Source organism: Rattus norvegicus, chromosome 5, assembly GCF_036323735.1.
Source record: "Rattus norvegicus strain BN/NHsdMcwi chromosome 5, GRCr8, whole genome shotgun sequence".
In the NCBI taxonomy this organism is placed as follows: Eukaryota; Metazoa; Chordata; class Mammalia; order Rodentia; family Muridae; genus Rattus; species Rattus norvegicus.
In genome coordinates, this window is record NC_086023.1 from 170,844,678 (window position 1) to 170,863,384 (window position 18,707).

At 55.6% G+C, this 18,707-nt stretch overlaps 1 protein-coding gene across 8 annotated transcripts in view; it reads right to left on the reverse strand.

Annotated features, from left to right (window-relative positions):
- The window catches only part of Plch2 (phospholipase C, eta 2), a 58,470-nt gene that overhangs the window by 18,135 nt on the left and 21,628 nt on the right, over positions 1-18,707 (reverse strand). For all 8 annotated transcript variants that reach the window (XR_005505150.2, NM_001427051.1, NM_001427050.1 and 5 more), the window contains exons 2-7: positions 9,125-9,271; positions 7,065-7,308; positions 6,749-6,878; positions 2,469-2,639; positions 385-478; positions 31-234 (exon numbers count right to left, since the gene is read on the reverse strand). Coding sequence is in view for 7 of the 8 variants with exons in the window: in NM_001427051.1 (NP_001413980.1) it covers positions 31-234; positions 385-478; positions 2,469-2,639; positions 6,749-6,878; positions 7,065-7,308; positions 9,125-9,271 (990 nt within the window). In the remaining variant the exon portion in view is untranslated. The remainder of the gene's footprint in view (positions 1-30; positions 235-384; positions 479-2,468; positions 2,640-6,748; positions 6,879-7,064; positions 7,309-9,124; positions 9,272-18,707) is intronic.

An 18,707-nucleotide genomic window follows, 5' to 3' on the forward strand; every position in this document is an offset into this window, starting at 1 on the left:
AGCCGGAGGGCAGAATCCAGACGTGCTTACCCTCCACACAGCGGCAGCCGGCCTGCAGGACCCAGGCATACATGTCCACCCGAGACTGGGACATGAGCTGGTCACCCACGAGGTAGGTGTTGTGGGAGGAGGTGATGAAGTAGTGACTCAGAGGCTGCGTCATGTCTTGGTGCACTCTGTGGTGCTCAGGGTTGAAGATGTCACCGGCGGGGCTCCGCGTGTAGTTGGTAAAGCCTGCGGTGTACGCAGGAGTGCGGCGTGTATCTGTCACCGTCGCTCATGGCTATCTGCCCCACAGGTAGCGTCCCCTGTCCAAGCATGCAGCTGCCGGGCAGTTTCCCATCACCCCCTGGGACGGCCGAACTGAGGGAAACACCCACTCACCATCAATCCCCAACACCCCTTTGCTCTTATTCTCCAGACAAGGCTCAAATTGCTCGATGATGCTCTGACAGCTCTCGAGCGTCACGCCGCTCATCTAGGCCAAAGCAGAGGCACGAGCCCAGGGTAGTTTATTCACAGCAAGGACTGCCGTCGGGCAGACCCCGCCCCCTTTCCTCCCACCAGCGTCACCATCTCTTGCCCAGCCATGACATAAGGGTGGGAAAACCTGCAAGTGGGGGCCACCCCAAGGACTGTTTGGTAAAATAGTGAGCATTAACGGTCAGCTTCACAAAATGTGGGATCATTTGGAAGAGACGTCTCCAGGAGACTTCTTGTCTAGATCGGACTGTCCTTTGGGGACAAGAGCTGAGTACTGGGGCTGGGGATTTAGCTTAGTGGTAGAGCGCTTGCCTAGCAAGCTCAAGGTCCTGGGTTCGGTCCTCAGCTCCGGGGGGCGGGGGAGTTAAAAAAAAAGAGTTGAGTACCGTCTTGATTATGTTAATTGGGGAGGAAGCTCCATCTTGTGGATGGATCTTGTCACGGTTTGGTGCTATTGGAGGTGCGGCCTTGTTGGAGGAGGTGTGGCCTTGTTGTAGTGGGCGTGGCCTTGTTGGAGGAGGTGTGCCATTGTGGGCGTGTGCTTTAAGACCCTCACTCTAGCTGCCTGGAAGCCAGTCTTCCACTAGCAGCCTTCAGATGAAGATGTAGAACGCTCAGCTCTCCCTGCACCAAGGCTGCCTAGATGCTGCTATGCTCCCACCTTTGATAATGGACTGAACCTCTGAACCTGCAAGCTAATCCCAATTCAATGTTGTCCTTTTATAAGACTTGCCTTGGTCACGGTGTCTGTTCATGGCAGTAAAACCCTAACTAAGGCAGGTCTGTTCCCTCGGGAAGGGGATCCTGGACCATACGATGGACAATACCAGCTGAGCCGTGACACGAGTGTATTCCTTGCTCTCTGCTCGCCATGTGGATGTAGAGACTCAGTTCCCTTGGGCTCCTGACTGACTCTCTGGCAACGGTGCACTATAACTTGGAACTGTGAGCCAAATAAACCCTTTCTCCCCTGGGTTGCTTTTGCCGGTCTATTATTGCTATTATCGCAGCAACAGAAAAGAAACCAAGACACTTGGATTTGGGCCAGCCTTGTGGAGTGAGGAGGGGTCTGGTGATAACCCTGTAGGCCATGGTGTTGTGGAGGTAATCCTGGGCAGAGCCAGGACCCAGACCTCAAATCCCAAACCCACAACTGCTTCAGCTACCTGCTGTGGTAGGACATGGTCCACCATTACAAGGGGAACTCTGAGCATGTAGCTGGGAAAAACTGTGGGCCTTGAGCAGGTCCCAGCCAGGAACTAATCCCCAAAGCATGCCCTCCTCTTGAGAAAAGATCCAGGAAGGACCTGGCAGATAAGTCCAAGAGTATGTTCCTCAAAGTGCCCCTGGCGGAGCCACATGCTACCCTATTGTCCATGGGACTGCTCTCTCCTTAGGGCTGGGCCTCCCATGTCCCTGTCATCAGAGTAGGCAGTACCTTGTCCATGCCCAGACCTGTTTTAAGGTGGAGAAGGAGTGGCCTCTGTGGCTCTAGACATGAGCGGAGAAGGCAGCAGGCCAGTGCCTAGGGACACGGTTTTGGTGTTGATTCCCTAAGGGTGGACTGGGTTTCTGGGGCCAAGATAAAAAGTCCTAGGGGTATTTATGTGATTGCTGAATGACTGGTAATTGCAGAAAGGCCACGTGTGGGGTCAGGCAGGACGAGTTGCTATTCCAGAAGAATGCAGAAGAATGGTTCTCAAAGATGGGACAATGCAACCCCAGCCCCTGAAATGCTCAGTATGAAATTTTGCCAAGGGGAGGGGTGACCCTCCGGAGGCTCTGGGTGGGGGGACCCAATGCCAGAATGGAGCTGACCAGAGGCCCCCCTCTGTCTGTGAAGAACCCGTAAGCTTCCTCACTTACCTGGCAGCGACAAGGACCCAATTCTACTCTGCTAGGAAGCTCTGAACACAAGGTGGCAGAAGCTGAGGCTGAAGCTGAGGCCACACCCACCAGCCACACAGCTTCTGGCAGGGCCTCACCTTCTGCTCCACCTCCAGAAAGCGCTGCAGGTCGGAGGCATCCAAGTGGTCCTTATGGTTGCTGTAGGTCAGCATGAGCAGGTAGAGGTCTCGGCGAGTGGACATCATCTTGTAGAAGGCGCAGAATTCCTCAAAGCCTAGTGTCCCCTGATGGTCATCTGTGTCTGCCTCCTGCAACACCCGACCTCAGATCACCATCCATCCCCCAACCTTACTACTCCCAGTCTCAAGCCCAGATTCCCTTCCTCTGCCGCGAACCCTCAACACCCTTCCAAGGCCCCCCTCTCTCTTCTCCCACCCAGAAAAGCACTGTGGCCCTTGAAAGCACAGATGGGAGCCACCCCTCCCTTACGCCATGCCTTGCAGGGCCAACTTGTAACCAAACCCCACGGCTACCTACGCTGTAGTCACCAACACCCTGCCTTGTGAGCTGACGCCTTCCACCAGAGCTCCTTCCACCGTGGGCTCTGTGCCTACACCTGCAGCTACAGTTGGCCACCTGCCCTCTGACAAGAGACACTTGGGGCCCCAAAGGGCCCAGCAGTGTCCTGGCTCAGGTATCAAGAGAAGTGTTCTTGCTCAAAGCCTGCCTTTTGCAGAGAAAAGGACTCATAAGATCCCCTTTCCACAGGATGCCCAAGGATGCCATGACGATTTCCCAACCTTCACAGACACAAGGAACATCTACCAAGGTTGTCGTTACCTAGGATGTGGTGCACACCCCAGGCCCAGGCCAGGGGAAGACCCCAAAAATAAGGGTATCAGGGCTTCATAGTGGCCCCAAGAGTCCAGGAGTGGCCCAGGAAGGACTCTGTAGGAGGGGTTGCTTCAGTTCTATGAGCTCTAAAGTCTGGGCTTTCGTTCTGTAAAGACCTGCTACGTGAGGTGGGTGAGCCCACATTTGCTTGGAGGTAACAGCCCTGAATTGGTATTCACTGTAAAGGGTTTATCCCAAAGGGACGGTTGCTCACTGTTGAGTGCTAGTACTCAGAATTCCGATGCAGGGCTGGGGTGACCCAGATCACCATAGGGACCCAAGGGACCCAGGCCACAGCTTACACAATGTAGCTGGCCTTTGACTACCTTGTGGGTTCTTCTTTCTTCCACCCTTTCCACCCCCTAGCACTGGATAGGAGAGAGAGAAGGATAGAGAAGAAAGGAGAGAGATTCCTGAATAAAGTCAGGAAAAGGGGGTGATGTTCCCATTAGACTCCTTTCTGATGGTTAGGGGCGTTTGAGTTTAGAGTTCCTTAGAGCAAGTTAGATCCAGGCTGTTGTGATGTGTAATTTCTTCCTCTTAGCATATGACTACTTAATAAACCCTGACCAACAGCAGCCAATAACCAACCGACAGCCCACTAACAACCTCCCATCACGCCTCTCTCAGTCCTAGCATTTTCCTGCCCTCTGAAAAGTCCCCAGAATTCTAAACATCACACAATCGCAGAAACTATCCACAGCAGGCAAAATCATGCCCCTGCTAGAGCACCAGGCAAATTATAGTCAGCTGCTGTGAACCAGCCCCATAACCCCACACCTGGGATTAAAACAAAAACATATTCTTACATGATTTCTGGTTTGTTTGTTTGTTTGTTTTTTAAGAAACCAGAACTCCAGCTTTCTCACACGGGACTCAGAGCTCATTCTCCACTGACCAAGGGCAAAGTCAGGTTCTATCCCGTGTCTTGTCATCCCAGACCTGGGCATGCAGGTGCTAGCTGGCAGCTGCCGCAGACACTGGCTGACTCCTCCTTGGGTCTCTATAGAAGTTCTAGATATGCCCTTTTGTAGTGTGGCAAATGGGTGACACTAAATCTGTCACACCAAACTTGTAGGGCCTCATAGAGGCTCTGCATTTGGGGACTCATATTAGCCCACTGACATCTCTCTCCCTGGCCACTCCGTGGGCTGAACAGGGTCCCTAAGGAAGACAGGAGGGAGCCAGAATGAATATCTGACTGTTTAACCCAAGTGGAGCCCAGGCAGCAAGGGAAACGCTGCCACCAAGGCCCCTGCTGAGTTGAGCCCCTGATTAGCTCTTGGGTCATTAAACCTGAGGACCAGGATGCCAACCAGCCCCCCACATTCCAATCTTATCTTAGAGTTAATGAAATTATGTTAAAGACACTGCATCTGTTATGTGGGTCTCTGCCTGATTACACAGTTCCAGACTACCCTGATACTGATGGTCAGATGGTCAGAGTGACCTGAGCTGCTCAGAAGGCCACATTTTCATCCTGGGGCTCCATCCTGGAGGTTACTGTGAGGCCTTGGCCTAAATTGACTCTGCACGGGCCGGGCCGGGAGATCAGGCTTTTAGGGTTTGAATACTCTGTAAAGACCACTGGGTCTGAAACATGTGAGCTCAGGGGCAAGGCCCATGTCTCCAGGACATAACCCCATAACTTCCTTTCCATACCAACCTGTAAGTCCTCCCCACCTACACTCATCACCTGCTAGCCTCTCAGCTCACGGTCTTTCACATCTCTCTAGGGCTTCCTATAGGCAATCTGAAGGAGCTAGGCATGGGACCACCCAGAGGGACCCCAGGAACTGTTCAGAAACCACAAATTCTGAGAATTGCCATACAGAGTAGCTCCGAGCCAAGGTCTGGAGGTTAAACCCTCCAATCACGCTCTACATACGGTGAGTGTTTCCCTTCTCTTTCCTCTCAGGCTGCTCTGAGAGCCCTGAGTCCTGTTCTGCCCGCTGCCTGGCCCTTAGTGCATCCTCACCCTGAGCAAAGCATGCTCATCCCAGAGCTGTCCTGGAAGGGTTAAGGGTTAAAGCCCCAGTGTAGGTAATAGGGGATGGATCAGATGCAAGCCATCTGCCAAACCCCGCTGCTCAGCTGCTGACCCAACAGGAGCCTTCAGGAGGGCAGTGAACACTCCCACAGCCTTCAGTGGGCAGTCTGGGGGTGAACTGTTCACTGCTGTCACTCACACAGAGACCCAGCTCGTACCTGTCACTGTTCCACCTGAGCGTGACTGCCTGTCTAGCACGAGTGCACATGCAAGGACCTCTGAGGGCCAGACACAGCAGAGCTGTCAGGTCATGAGTGTGTGTGGATGTGTGGATGTGTGTGTGCAGGGGGAGGGGAGCAGACACAGCAGAGCTGTCAGGCCTTGAGCATTTGTGGATGTGTATACATGTGTATGAGTGGGGGAAGCAGATACAGCTGAGCTGTCAGGCCATGAGCGTGTGTGTTTATGTGTGCAGGTGTGTGCAGCTGTGTGTATGCATGTGGGGGGACAGACACAGCAGAGCTGTCAGGCTATGAGTGCATGTGCATTTGTACGTGTGTGTGTGTGTGTGTGTGTGTGTGTGTGCCTGTGTGTATGTGTGTGTGTGAGTCAGACACAGGAGAGTTGCCAGGCCATGAGCATGTGTGTGCATATGGGGGGAGGGTGACACAACAGAGCTGTCAGGCCATGAGTATGTATGCATATGTGTATGTATGTGTATGTGTGCATGCGTGTGTGCGTGTGTGCGGGAGGACAGAAACAGCAGAGCTGTCAGCCATGAGTATGTATGCACCTGTGGATGTGCATGTGTGTATGTGCATGCATGTAAGAGCAAACAGAGCAGAGCTGTCAGGCCTTGAGCATATGTGTGCATGTGTGGACACACATGCACGTGTTAGGGGCAAGCCTGGCACCCATGCTCACAGAAACCCCTATCCAAGCTACGGCAAGGAAATGAGGTCAAAGATCTGGGTTTGCTGGCTCAGCCCATCCCTGCCTCAGACCAGGACCTGCTAACGTAAGAATTTCCCTTGCACAGAGGTTCCCCAAAGACAGAACTAATTACAGACAATAAAGGCCATGTTTGGCTGAAGGATGCATTTTCATAACTCCTAACAGCAGGGTGTTTGTGGGGGGGGGGGTCATTGCAAAATGGGGTGGCTAAGGAAATTGCTGCATGCCAGCCCAGCTCCTCGGTGGACCGTGTGTGCCTTTAAGGCTGGGGATTATAGGAGACCAGCAAGTGACTGGCTGCATTTGAGTGCCTTCTCTATGTCCCCATTCTACGTAGGTATGGCCTATGCACAGTGCCCAGTGCCCTGCCCCACAATCAACAGAGCAGAACCCAGCACAGTCACCAAGAGGTGACATCCCGAAGTCCCTGGCTACCTACCCTGTGAGGCGGCCATGCCCCTGTGGTGACCTCCCACAGCTCAGGTCTGGATAGCCCCTCCCTGCTACCCATCTGCAGCCCGTAGTAGCCCCCCGAAGGTGTTCCCGTGGGGCACACAAGCTGCCACGCTCAGCACTCACCCTGAACATCTGTTTCACCCTCTGCCGGGGCAGGTTCACGTTGAGTTTATGTAGCAGCTGCAGGACCTCGCTGATGCTCAGGCTACCGTCACCGTTCTTGTCAGCCTCATCAAACGTCTGCTTCAGCCACTTTGGGGCTGAGTTAGGGGCCAACACAGTCCATGGGCCTGACCTGGCCTGCTCCTCCCTCCAGCCTAGGAGGTAAGGAGCAAGAGTCCCCAGCCCAAGCACCCCTTCTTATCATCCCTTCATCGGGAAACCCTACCCAGGCGGATAGTGGAGGGGGTCTGTCCCCACCCCTGGAGCCCAAGGATATTGGTCCCTGGTACGCTGGCGACGGGCTAGGCTGTCTTCGTCGCTGATGCCAGCCATGAGGTAGCGAAGGCCGGTGACCCAGGTACGTGCCTCTTCACTGCTTGGTGAGACCAAGTCCAGCGACTCTCGGTGGCTGCCGTAGTAGATGCTGAAGCAACAGTTGGGGTCAAAGCTGCTGTCCGGGTAGCGCTGGAAGATTTCAGACTGCCGGCCCTCACTCACCTCCTGGATGGAGTCGATGGAAACTGCAGGCAAGTTGGAGGATTCGGGTCACCAGTGACCCAAGTGTCCCCTGACTCCTTAGGCCCAGAGTGGCACCCTAAGTTGAGCAGATTGAAGCCTTGCTCTCAATGGATGGCACCCTAATTTAACACCTTCTCACTGAGCCCATGCTCAGAGGGGCCCCCGATGCCTCTCTGTCCTTCAATGTACTTGGCTAAACCCCTCACCAGGCTCTGCTGACTATAGGCCTTTTCTTCCTCCCCCACCCCTTAGTAAGAAAACACACATGTGTGCACACACGCACGCACTCATATATACCAAAGAAAATAAGAGAGGGGTACTTGTCCCCAACTAGCAGTCCAGGCACCTGGCTACCCCAGGACTGAGATTCTTTTAGAGGTACCCACTGAGGCGTCAAGAGCAACCCACTCCACCTGTCAAACTCTAGCCAGCTCATCTCTCCATTCCGAAAAGCACCTGCACCAGGTATGGCTAGATCCTGCAGCTGCTTCACTGACAAGTCCAGCGCTGCAGGCCAGAAGCCGGGTGTACGTAGCCGGCAGCCGCACCTGAACTCTCAGGTGTGCTGGCTGGCAGGTGTACCAGCATGCCCTTGCTGAAGTCTCCTCCTCATCCCCGATCGGGGGACCCTCTGCTCAGATCAGTCTCTGAGATGAGTCGGTTGCTGCCTTTAGACTCTGTCCCTGTGTCTCCTCGAAGATATGCAGCCCACAGGTGGCCAGTGTCCCCTCCTGCTCTGTCTTTCTCCTTTCTCAAGCTCCCTGACAGGAGTGTGGCAGTCAAAGAGATGGGCTCCAGCTTAGTCCAGGGACCAGCATCCACCTACTCCTCTCTGCACTGAGTTCCAAGTACTCAAAGTTCCTGTTCGTCACTTCATTCTTCCAGTTACTTTGGGGACCGTACGGGGATGGGGTGTCACTCCCTGGCTCATCAGTGCTCAGCTACCAGGAAACAGACTGCCAGCTCCTTGTCAGGGTTTTCCCTGGATGCTCAAATTCCAGGAACACTTCGGGACCGGAGCTCCTGGCTAGGCACCAGGCTCTGCCTGGGTAACATAGAGGCAAGTCCACTGCCCTCAGGCCCAAGGCAGAGCCAGTCTACACTGGCTTCTGGAGCCAGCAGAAGCCACCTGGTTCAGGATGACTTCACCTTGGGGCTCTTTTTCACATGGGTCCTCCAGGGTCCTATCAGAGCAACTGTCTCCTGGGACTCCATAGCGGTACCCTTGGTAACTGCTGGGCTGAAGCCTATCCTGGCATACCTGGCGCTGCCTTTGGCAGAGCCAGAGGGACCTTAGAACTTAGCTTCTCACTGTGTACAAGACTCTGGTGTCTCTCCCTGAGAGGGGCCCCCAACTCATCTCCAATTCTGACTTCCCGCTCCGCAAGAGCCTGTGCAAACCCAAGTGACCCCTGCAAACCACATCAAGTACTCAGACTCACACTGCCTTGGGCTCCCAGCCTGCCTTCTGTACTCCTGACTATGTAGGCCCCTGTGATTTAGGGACAGACTCATTTCCTTGGCTGGTCTGATAGCCCTTCGTCCCTCTCTGCTCTCTGCATTTAATATGGGGCAATGTACTAAACCATTCTGTCTCCATGTAGTCCCAGAGCCTTGTCTGGAGACAGCTGGGCAAGGGCCGTCTGACCTCGTTCCAGAGCCCACTGCAGAAACCCCAGACCAACAAAGTCTAGGGATGAGCAGCACAGCATCTCAGCAGGGTCTTAACCCCATTTCATTGTCTACTGGAGAGGCCTACCTGTCCTGTGTTTCCCAGGCTTGGGCCTAGCCATCCCCTTCCCTGGGCTACTGACTTACTCTTGGCTTTCTCGTTCTTGCGTGAGGGCCGCCAGCGGAGGCAGGAACGGTGCTCATCCAGGTAGTAGAAGCGGACCAAGCCCTTGGAGCTGCCACGGAGCTTCACCATCTGGGTCCCCTCCTGCATGGCACTCATGCATCGTTCCACTAGACACGGGTGGACAGAGGACAGAGACAGAAGCTATGAGAGCCCTGGTGATTTCCCCTCTCTCCAAAGGGCCTGTGTGGTCCTATCCAAGCATGAGACAGACTGGTTACCTCCTCTTCTCTGTAGGACCAGAGCCCACTGGAGGTGGATTAAGGCACCAGGGAAGACATTCGGCACTGGCCAGCCCCTGACACCCACCCGGGGCCAGCTGAAGAAACCACTGAGATCCTAAGTGGCCTTCGCTCAGACTGTCAAGCAGTCAGAGATGGAGACCAAAGGCCAGACCAGTCACCAAAGCCACTGCACACGGTGCTCCCAGACTGGGCACAAGGTGAACGAAGGCACCGTGCACCAAGCCTGGCAGTTAGCTCCTGCCGTGGGCCACTCCTGACAGCCGACTGCCCCTTCTTGTGGCACCACTGGACCACCACATGTGTCATGGGCAGCCAAGTCAGCAGGAAGCCCTGTAGGAAGGCACAGAGCTGAGTTCAAGTCTGTAACCTACTCTCCCCTTGAGCCACCCGCCTCTCCTGTCAACTAAGCCTCCCGTCCCAGGGAAAGATCCACAGGTTCCGAAGAGTCCAGGCCAGACCCAAGCCTATCTATATACATAGGGAACCCAGGAGACAGAGGGCACTAAATCTCTTGAGTGCCAACAGTGAAACGTCGGCAGATGGGAGGTGCAGAAAACCATGGGTCAGATGACTTTCTAGAGGACAGTCTTAGGGGGAACTGTAGGCATGGGGTGAAGTCAAGGTAGGTAGGGCTCTCTAGGGGACACAGCCTTTACGGGGTACGGGTGTGGCTTTTCAGTGCATTTGAGGTAGGGTCTAGGGATGGAGACAGCTCTCGAACCCTGGTGTAGTTCTAGAGTAAGGCAACTGAATGTGCACCTTTTGCTGCTGGAGCAGAGTAGCAAGGAACCAAGCATTCCCGACCAGGGCCTCCAACGGCTCCTGACACACACTGGATCTTTCTACTGGTCACCTACCAGCCCCTTCCTTCTGCCCAGTGCTTCAAAGTACAGGGCCTCTCTCACACCGTCTAGAGACCGTGGCGTCTATGTTTGCATGCCTCTGTAACTATGCTGAAAGTATCATTGCCCCCACAAAATCCCAAGGACACCCTTCAGAAAGAGCTCTGAAGCCACTTGGGCTCCCCGCACCCCCAGCACATACATCCAGGGCTTCTGGCTCCAGCTCTGCCTTGCCTCCTGCCCCCTTGGAGTTCAGCCTCTAAGCTCTGGTAAGGAGGGGGAGAGGGTCCCTGGCTGGGGTCAAGGCAGCGATGTTTCTGGGCCTGGACATCCCAGAGGAAGATGCAAAGGGATAGGGATGTTGGTGCAGAGGAGGGATCCCAGGCCTTTTGCAACCCCTCCCCCAACCCCCACCCCCGCCTCAGAGGCAACCCTAACTTCCCTAGGAAGCCATGCGTCCTGTGGCCCCCACAGGGCTTGGCCAGTCCCCAGCAGAGACCTGGTTTTTGCCCTTTCTTACCTAGAAGGCTGAGCTGCCACCGTGGTGACACTACCACGCTCCCTCCAACCCAGAGGAGCACCTCTGCCAGGCAGGCCACAGCTCCTGTGGTCCGGATGGCAGCAGGCAGCTGGGAACCAGGCATATCCAAATGGTAGCTGGAGGCTTGCTCCCCAGAGCCAGAAAGGGCCCTCAATGACAGGCCAAGCTGAGGCGGCAGCTGGCACGGGGGCTCCTCAGGGATCTCCTTCTCTCCTCTATCTCTTTGTCTCCCTCCTTGGAGCCCACGGAAGCCCCACCCCAAGGACTGTTCCCAGGTTCCACTGGCATTGACCCAACTGCTACCTGCAGCCCTGGATGGACCCCAGGCCAGTCCACCCATCCTCTAGAACACCCGGGATCTGTTTGAAGATGGATCCCAAAGGTGGGGGGGGGGCTGCCAACCTCGCCCTGCCATCCTTGGCCAATCCGCACAGTAATCCTGCTGGATTCAGCCCAGCTGGACAAAGGATTTAGGCCAGGGGAGTGCCCAGCTGCCGGCTCAGAGCAGGCTGCTCCATGTCTGAGCCACCAGACTCATGTTTGAGGCTGAGGCAAGGTAACAGGTCAGACATGGGACCCTCCTAGGACATAAAACAGTGGCTACAAGATGAGGAGTGGTGGCCTCTGTGAGACACCCTCCCCCCACCCCAGGAGGGTCTGTCTGTCCATAGGTCCTACACGGGGCTGTCTTTCTAACCCTGCCCAACCAGAGCTGGTATCTGTGGGTCCCTGTTTCAAGCTCTCACTTCTTCCTGCTTGAAATCCTTGTACCTGTAAGGGCCTCCATCTTGATCCCCACAGAGTGGTAGCGGGCTCAGCCACAGGAAGGACAAAACAGCATGCTGTCCCAAAGCCTAGGGCCAAGAACCCAGTCTCCTTTGGCTAGGGCCACTTGCCTAGACCTTTTGACCTCCAGCATGGGAAGGAGGTTCCCTGAGCCTTGTGCAGATTCCGTTGCAAATTCGAGCCCTTCCCTACCCCCAGCCGTCCTCTCCCCATGCCCACCAGAGAAGGAAAGCTGTGAAGATATCCCATTGCTCAGGGTACATTATCACTGTATTCTGCATCCGGGAATGGGAACATCAGGGTGCCCAGATGTCTCATGACAGTCTCCCGACAGGGAAGGCGGCCCAGGACCCATGGAGGACATGATCATCCGCCAGGACACTGGCCACCACCCCACACCAGCCATAAGCAACCTTATGGGGCCACCAAGCATCTAAGATTCTCCCAGCACTGTATTCAACTTTGCTTGGCTTACTTGGGGCAGCCGGAGGTGGGAGAGATCATAGGAATGGGAGGTGTGGTTTCATATCAACTTCGCTGCCCCAGGATCACACCGACTTCATCCCTAACCAGGCTTCTGTTTCTGGCAAGGGACAGAGCATCTTGGGAGTCCTTGCCAGGGGGTTCCACATCCTACAGCCATATCACCCCACTTCACAAAGTAGCCTGGGTGCTCCTGCCCAGCCCACCCTCTTGACCCTGGCCTGCCTGCTCATGTGTCCTGGACAACAGGAAGCTCAGCCACAAGGAATTAGGACCCACTGGGCCAGATCCAATGTAATCAACTCACAGCCAAACCCAGGATCCAATTAGGAGCCTTGGCCAGAGGCCTTGCCTTGTTTGCTGGCTGGAGGTCGGCAGGCAGCCTGCCCTTTCTGCCACAAATTAGCTTAAGGAACAATTTACCGCCCAGACAGGAAGGAGCACAGCCCTGGCACTCCCCAGGGAGACAGGCCACAGGAGGTCCTGATGGTCACCTGTGTAGGTGAAGCCCAGGATCCCCAGTGAGTAGTGGGACAAAAGCTGGGATTTAAAAAAAAAAAAAAAAACAAGTATCAGGAAGACCATGTGGGCTGCTAAGGCAAGATGGGACAGGCGTTCTGAGTGCTTCTGGACCACCCTGGATGATATTTGTGCTGTCCACATTTCAACAGCCCCCTCTATGTCTCCAGGGACCTGGACACACACACACCATTGTATGCCAGGTTCTCTCTAGGTTTCTTACCTTTGACGCACCTGCTCTTCCCTTGCCTGGGCCTAGCCCAGTCTAGGGACACTCGTGCTCCCCAAATCTCTCCAGAACTGGCTACCTCTGCCCTCCCCCACCCTCTGCTTTTAGCCACCCACCAGTCTCCCACCATCAGCCAGCAGTTAGGTACCCAGATGGCTCCAGGAGGGGCAGACCCAGTGGCACCAGCACTCCCAGTGGAGGACCCAGGCCACTGCACTCCAGACTCCCTGACCCTCCTGGTGGCCCCAAGCTATAATCCTCTGCAGACAAGGCTGGCAGAGGTCCAGCTAATCCCCCCTCACACCCGGCTCTGGCAGTAAGGCCTCTTCCACTGTCCTGAGGACCAAGGTAGCCCTGCCCACATCTGATACTGCAAAAGACAGGTGGGCGTGACACTTTAGCCACTGAGCAAACCAGGACCCTAGCTGCGGGACCCTGCAGAGGACAAGCTACCACAGTGTGGTCAAGCAGAGCAAGATCCCAAGTAGCTGGCCACACAGGACTCAAGTCCACTAACGGCTGGACTGAACTTGACCACCTGGCCACCCAAGCCGGGTGGGAAGCTCAGACACACACCCCCCCAGCCTCTGGCACAGAAGGAAGGGCAGCCATTCCAAAAGAGCTAACTGCAATGGATAAAGAGTACCCTGCCCTTTCCGATGCCCCCAAGACCCCACATCTATACCGGGCCACCCAATAGCCCCTAGCCACGCTTAGGACCCAGGTCCAGGGCTGGGTAAAACTCCTACCTGCTGTCTGGGGGTTGACTAGGACCACCCTTAGAGGCCAGAGGTAGTCAGCCCCCATATTAAAGTCACAGAGGCTTCACAAAGGAACCCCCAGGGTACCTTTCATAGTTAGGCTATGCTTAGCCACACCTGCTGTCCTTCACAACCAGGTTCTAGAGCACCCTGACTGACCCCCCTCCAGAAGTTCTGGGGGGTGGGGGGCCCTAGGGAGCCAAAGATGTGCAGATTCCAGAAAGTTGAAGACATCTACCATGGTCCTCACCAGGTGGCTTAGGCAGGAGTTGCCTGTCACCTCCCCAACTTGACACCATGTACCAGCACCACAAAGTCTTATGTGGGGAAGGATTGGGTGCTTTTGATTATCTACCAAAAAAAGGCACACCTCCCCCAACTGCCCACCCCCAGGATAGGAGACTCCCAAACTCCTCTGTCCTAACTTCCCCTGCCTCACGTCGACCCACACAGCTCCCCCACAGAGTGCTGTCTGCTCCCGAGGGTCTCCTCTCCGCTCTGTCCAACATCACCCAGAACCAGGCAAGTAAGAGACAAGGATGGATGGGTCTGACCAAGAAGAGCCATGGCCACCTATTTTGCTCTGGGAGCTGTGGGCAACTATGCACCCAGGCCGTACCACCGCCAGTGGGTTAGCCTCTCTAGAGTCCAGCCAGCTGCAGCCCAGACCCAGAAGTTCTGGGTCTCAGATACTCAGAATATAAATACAGGTGGAGAGGGGAGCCCTGAAGATGACCAAGGATCCTTGGCTCTTTGGCCCCACACAGCTAGAAGACATCACGACTCTCCTCAGCTTGGCCTCACAGATGCTGTCCGGCCTGGCCAGACAGCTGCTGGCACACAGGTGCTCCTCTAGTCTTGGGTGTCCTTGTCAGCTCTGTGCTCCAGTTCCCCTGATGATGAAAGGCATGTCCCTGTAGCCCCAACTCCTCCTGCCTGGAGCCCGCTGACACTGGCAGCTGCCGAAGGAGAACGGTCCAGTGCTGTCCAGAGGCAGGCAGCACTGGTACCATCCACTTCTGTGAGGGAGATCAATCTTGTCCTCACACCGCGGGTAACACAACTTGATGGCTGCTGTGAGCAAGGCACCAGCAGCCATTCAATGGACTCGCCTCTCCCTGGGGAGAGTTGGAAAATCAATTTACTCTCGCAGTAAACCTACAGATAATACCCACAGGCCTTGCCAAGCATGTACACAGCGCGGCGGGGGGTGGTGAGGGACACCTTTGGGTACAAGGGCCCTTATCCCCCAGGCGGGATGGGACTTGTGGCTGTGAGCAGGGCTCTATAAAGATCAGCAGCATGGGACATTAGAGAACGAAGCTCCCCCACAGTCCTCTGCAGCCTTGATCCTCTTCCCAGGCTGCTTCCCAACCTGCAGCCCATCCCAGCCAACACTTGGATGGTGCCCCGGGAGGAGTGGAAGAAGGAAGAAGCCGTCCTGCCCCCAGCTCCGCAGTGCCCACCAGAGTCAGCCTGGCCCCTGGTCCCGTGCCACTCGGGAGGGAGGGACAGGCCCACACACATATGGCCAAGTTTATTTAAACGTCTGAGAACAGCAACGCGTCCCCCCCGCACGTCTGGGCACCTCCTCCCCAACTATTTTTACTGTGTCAGGGAGTGTGAGCCGGCTCGTTCCTGCCCCTCCCCCTCCCCAAGTCAGACCCAAGGGGCTGCACTTGCTCCTGGGGACACTTGAGCCAAGGCAGGGACCAGGGAATCCCTCTACAACAGTAGAAACAATAACCCTTGCCCGGGCTGAGGCCATCTGACCAGGTCTGGGGATGTCCTGGGGATGGAACCCTGCCTAGTCTGAGGCTGTCTGACCAGGTCTGAGGCTGTCCTGCGAGTGGAACAGCAGGTTTTCTCTGCTGGGTGAATGTGCCCTTTTCCTCCAGCAGTGCCTGCCCCATGATATGAGCTCTGGCTTCTAGCAGGAGGAGGCAAGTTCTGTTGGGGGAGGAGGGGGGTCTGACCTATCACATCGCCCTGACCCTGGTTGAGCAGTGGGGCTGTATGGAGAGGGACTGAGACTGACCACTCAGACCTTGTTCTGCCCCATGTTCAGATGCCTGGGGCAGCCAGTGGTATGGGCAACCTAGAGGGTAGATACGGGCTCTGCCTGGCCATCCACTGTCCACTCATGACACTGATTTACTGGCCTCTCCATGAGCTGACCTGAGCTGCCACCTTCTCTCAGAAGTCACCACAGCTCGGGGTCCTGGCCCTGGACAGCAGAGGCTGGGTAGCAGCCTGGCCCATCCTCTGCTGGTGGTACCAGCTTCAAGATCTAACCCCGACCCAGTCCAGAGGGTGAACTCACAGGGCCTTATTGCTGATCCATTAGTCAACGGGAGTGATGAACTCAGCTTCAAAGCCATTAAGGGGCCGGGGATCAAGATCTCACCTTTATGGCCACAGTAGTAGCAAATGAACGGCATCCTCAAAGGTCAGCAGTATCCACCGCCCAGTGCCCCCACTTAGAGGTATTCACACACGTTCAGGTCTAGACTCCAATCCTGCCTCCAAAGGTGCCTGAAGTAGCCATGGGGGCCTGGCTCCTTTATCCCACAGAGGTCTCAACATTGACTTTCCCCAGTATTCGGGAGAGCTGGGACCTCCTCTGGGCTCCAAGGCCACAATCAGGGTCCCTCCAGAACAGAGCAGGCACCTTTCAACTCTTTTAGTATCCCTGGGCATTGCTAGCTGGTAACAGCTCAGCTCACAGCAGTGGCTTCAATCACATTCGACAGCCCCGCTAGGAAGAGGACTCTATTAATAACCCATCTCTCAGTCTTCCGCTCTCTCATGTGGTCCTCATTCCTGTGTCCCTGGGGGTTCCTGTCTTTGCTACCAGCCACTCACTTCCCTGAGGCCACAGCTGCCCTCTCTTCCTCCAGCAGGGCCCGTTCAACAACCATGCATCCATGGGTCCTGAAGGCAAGTGACCAACCATCGTCCGGGACAGATGCTGACCCCAAGTCACTGCCCATGACACCTTTATAGGAGCTGTCAGGGGAATCAGACTGTAGCCACCAGTGTGAGGCCCCTTCTGAAAAGCCAGACCCGGGCAGAGAGGTCCCTTGAGAGCACAAGTAATAATTAGAGCCACGCCTCCCCTGCTGCTTCCCCTGGAACCCAGACCAGACAAGGAGAGATAGCAGTTGTCAGGGTGGGTGGCCTCTGGGTATGGATTCAAGCAGGGGCCAGAGACAAGAAACAAGAGGTCTGAGCTCCTGAGTAAGTACCCAGCACTGAGCGACAAGGGCCCCATGGCGCCAGAGAACCACCAGTGAGCCCCAGAGGAAAGCACTTTCTGCATACGGAGCTGATTCTCCTAGTGTGACTTTCTATAGTGTATGTGTCTCCTGAGGGTGAAGACACCTGTCCCGACCCTTGCCGGACTGGACAGTTCTATACCAACTGCTTCTTCCCCACCTTGTATTTGTTGAGGATGGGTGAGGCTCTTCCCTGGTTCTGACCCTCCTTTGATGTTTCCTGTGGACACCCCTGGTAACCCAAAACAGCATGGGCTGCTTCTTCGAACTGGGCTGCTAAGACCTAAGTCAGCTCAATCAAGGGCCAGAAGCTAGAGTCCTGAAGAGCTTCATCAGGAAAAGGAGCCATGATGATACAGGGCTGTGGCCTGACCAGCCTGGAGTACAGATACCCCCAGCCCTCTGGGGACCTGGGGCTGGTGAGTCTGAGCAAGCCGAGGGCCTCCTCCCAGAACAGACTGTCCAGCTGCTTCCCAGTCAGGATTCCACCTCATGCCCAAAGGATTACCTGACTGCCCTCCTGGGGAGAGCTGGAAGAGTTCTCAAAGCTAACCCCCTTAAGCTGTCCCATCAACTTGCCTCATTCACCTGAGGCCATCCCTCACAGTTCAGGGATGCCACCTAGTTAGTAAAGTGCTCCTGTACCCAGGGGGTGACTTCCCAAAAATCTAAGAAAACATCATCTCCCTCACCTTCCCCTTCCCATCCCCACACGGGAAGTCTGTCCAGCCAGCCATGAGCCCACATGCTCCGCTGAAAGCACACCCCCAGGAATACGCACGTTCATTCCTGTCATTACCTGCTCTTCTCCCAGCCCTCCCCCAGCCAACACAGACCCTGGCCTAGGACAAGCCCCTGTACCCACACCTGCCCTGAGAGAGAGTGTGTGTTTTGCTGGGCAGGGGCTTTCTGTCTCTCTAGGGAAGGTGCCAGGAGCTGGGCAACCTTCCTCATCAGCTCATTAGCGGTGCAGATGGAGGCCCAGACCCAGGACAGCGACCCATCTGCTCCTTCTTCAGCTGCATCCTGAAACTTCGAGGACTCTGCTGTTGCACACCTCCCCTGGGGCCACCAGAAGACGGAGATGGGCTTGTCCCCCCCCCCCTAAGACCTCGGCTCTTCCTTCAGGCAGCTGAAAACCACGTGTGTGTCCAGTCCCCTAGACCCTGGGGCCTCAGGGCTATGAGGCAGCATCTCTCCCCTGGCCCTTTAACAAAGCAGGTATCCTAAACCCAGAAGCCATCCAGGGTAAAGACTCCATGGGCACCCTGCAGGCCAGCCTGGTTTCCTTCAGGACAACCAACCCCACCACCACACTAGGGTAGGGATTGAGGTCAGGAAGGTGTATATGTGTATATCTGAACGCTATGCCATTGGGTCCCACAGGGGCCCAGCAGAGGGTAGCCCCTTATCCCTATCACACTGACCATGATGTCCCCAGCTCATAAAGGGCACCTTAGGCTGGGAGGAAAGAAGGGACGGGAGTGAAAGAACAGGCATTCATGTGCAAGGCAGCCACACAGGCCAGGTGTGGCACGGCACGGCACTCTGCAGAGTTTCTCAGTGCTTGCAAGCTGCCCATCAGGTGGCCCCCCACACTGTTTCTTCCCTTCCCAACTTGGGGTGGAGGTTCTCAATGTGGGGTCACACAGCCCTTCAAGTTTAACATCCATGTCAATCAAGGGTAGATAAGACCAGTCCCGCCCGGATAAGCCAGCTAAACAAATCAAGAAGGTACACCCTACTCTCCTTGGAGCTTGGGGCCTTCATCAGGAACTTTGTTCCTGCTGCCCAGCTCAGATCACTCCTGTTGCCACCATAGCATTGGGTCCCTTTCCCTCTCAGTCTCTCCCACCCCAGCC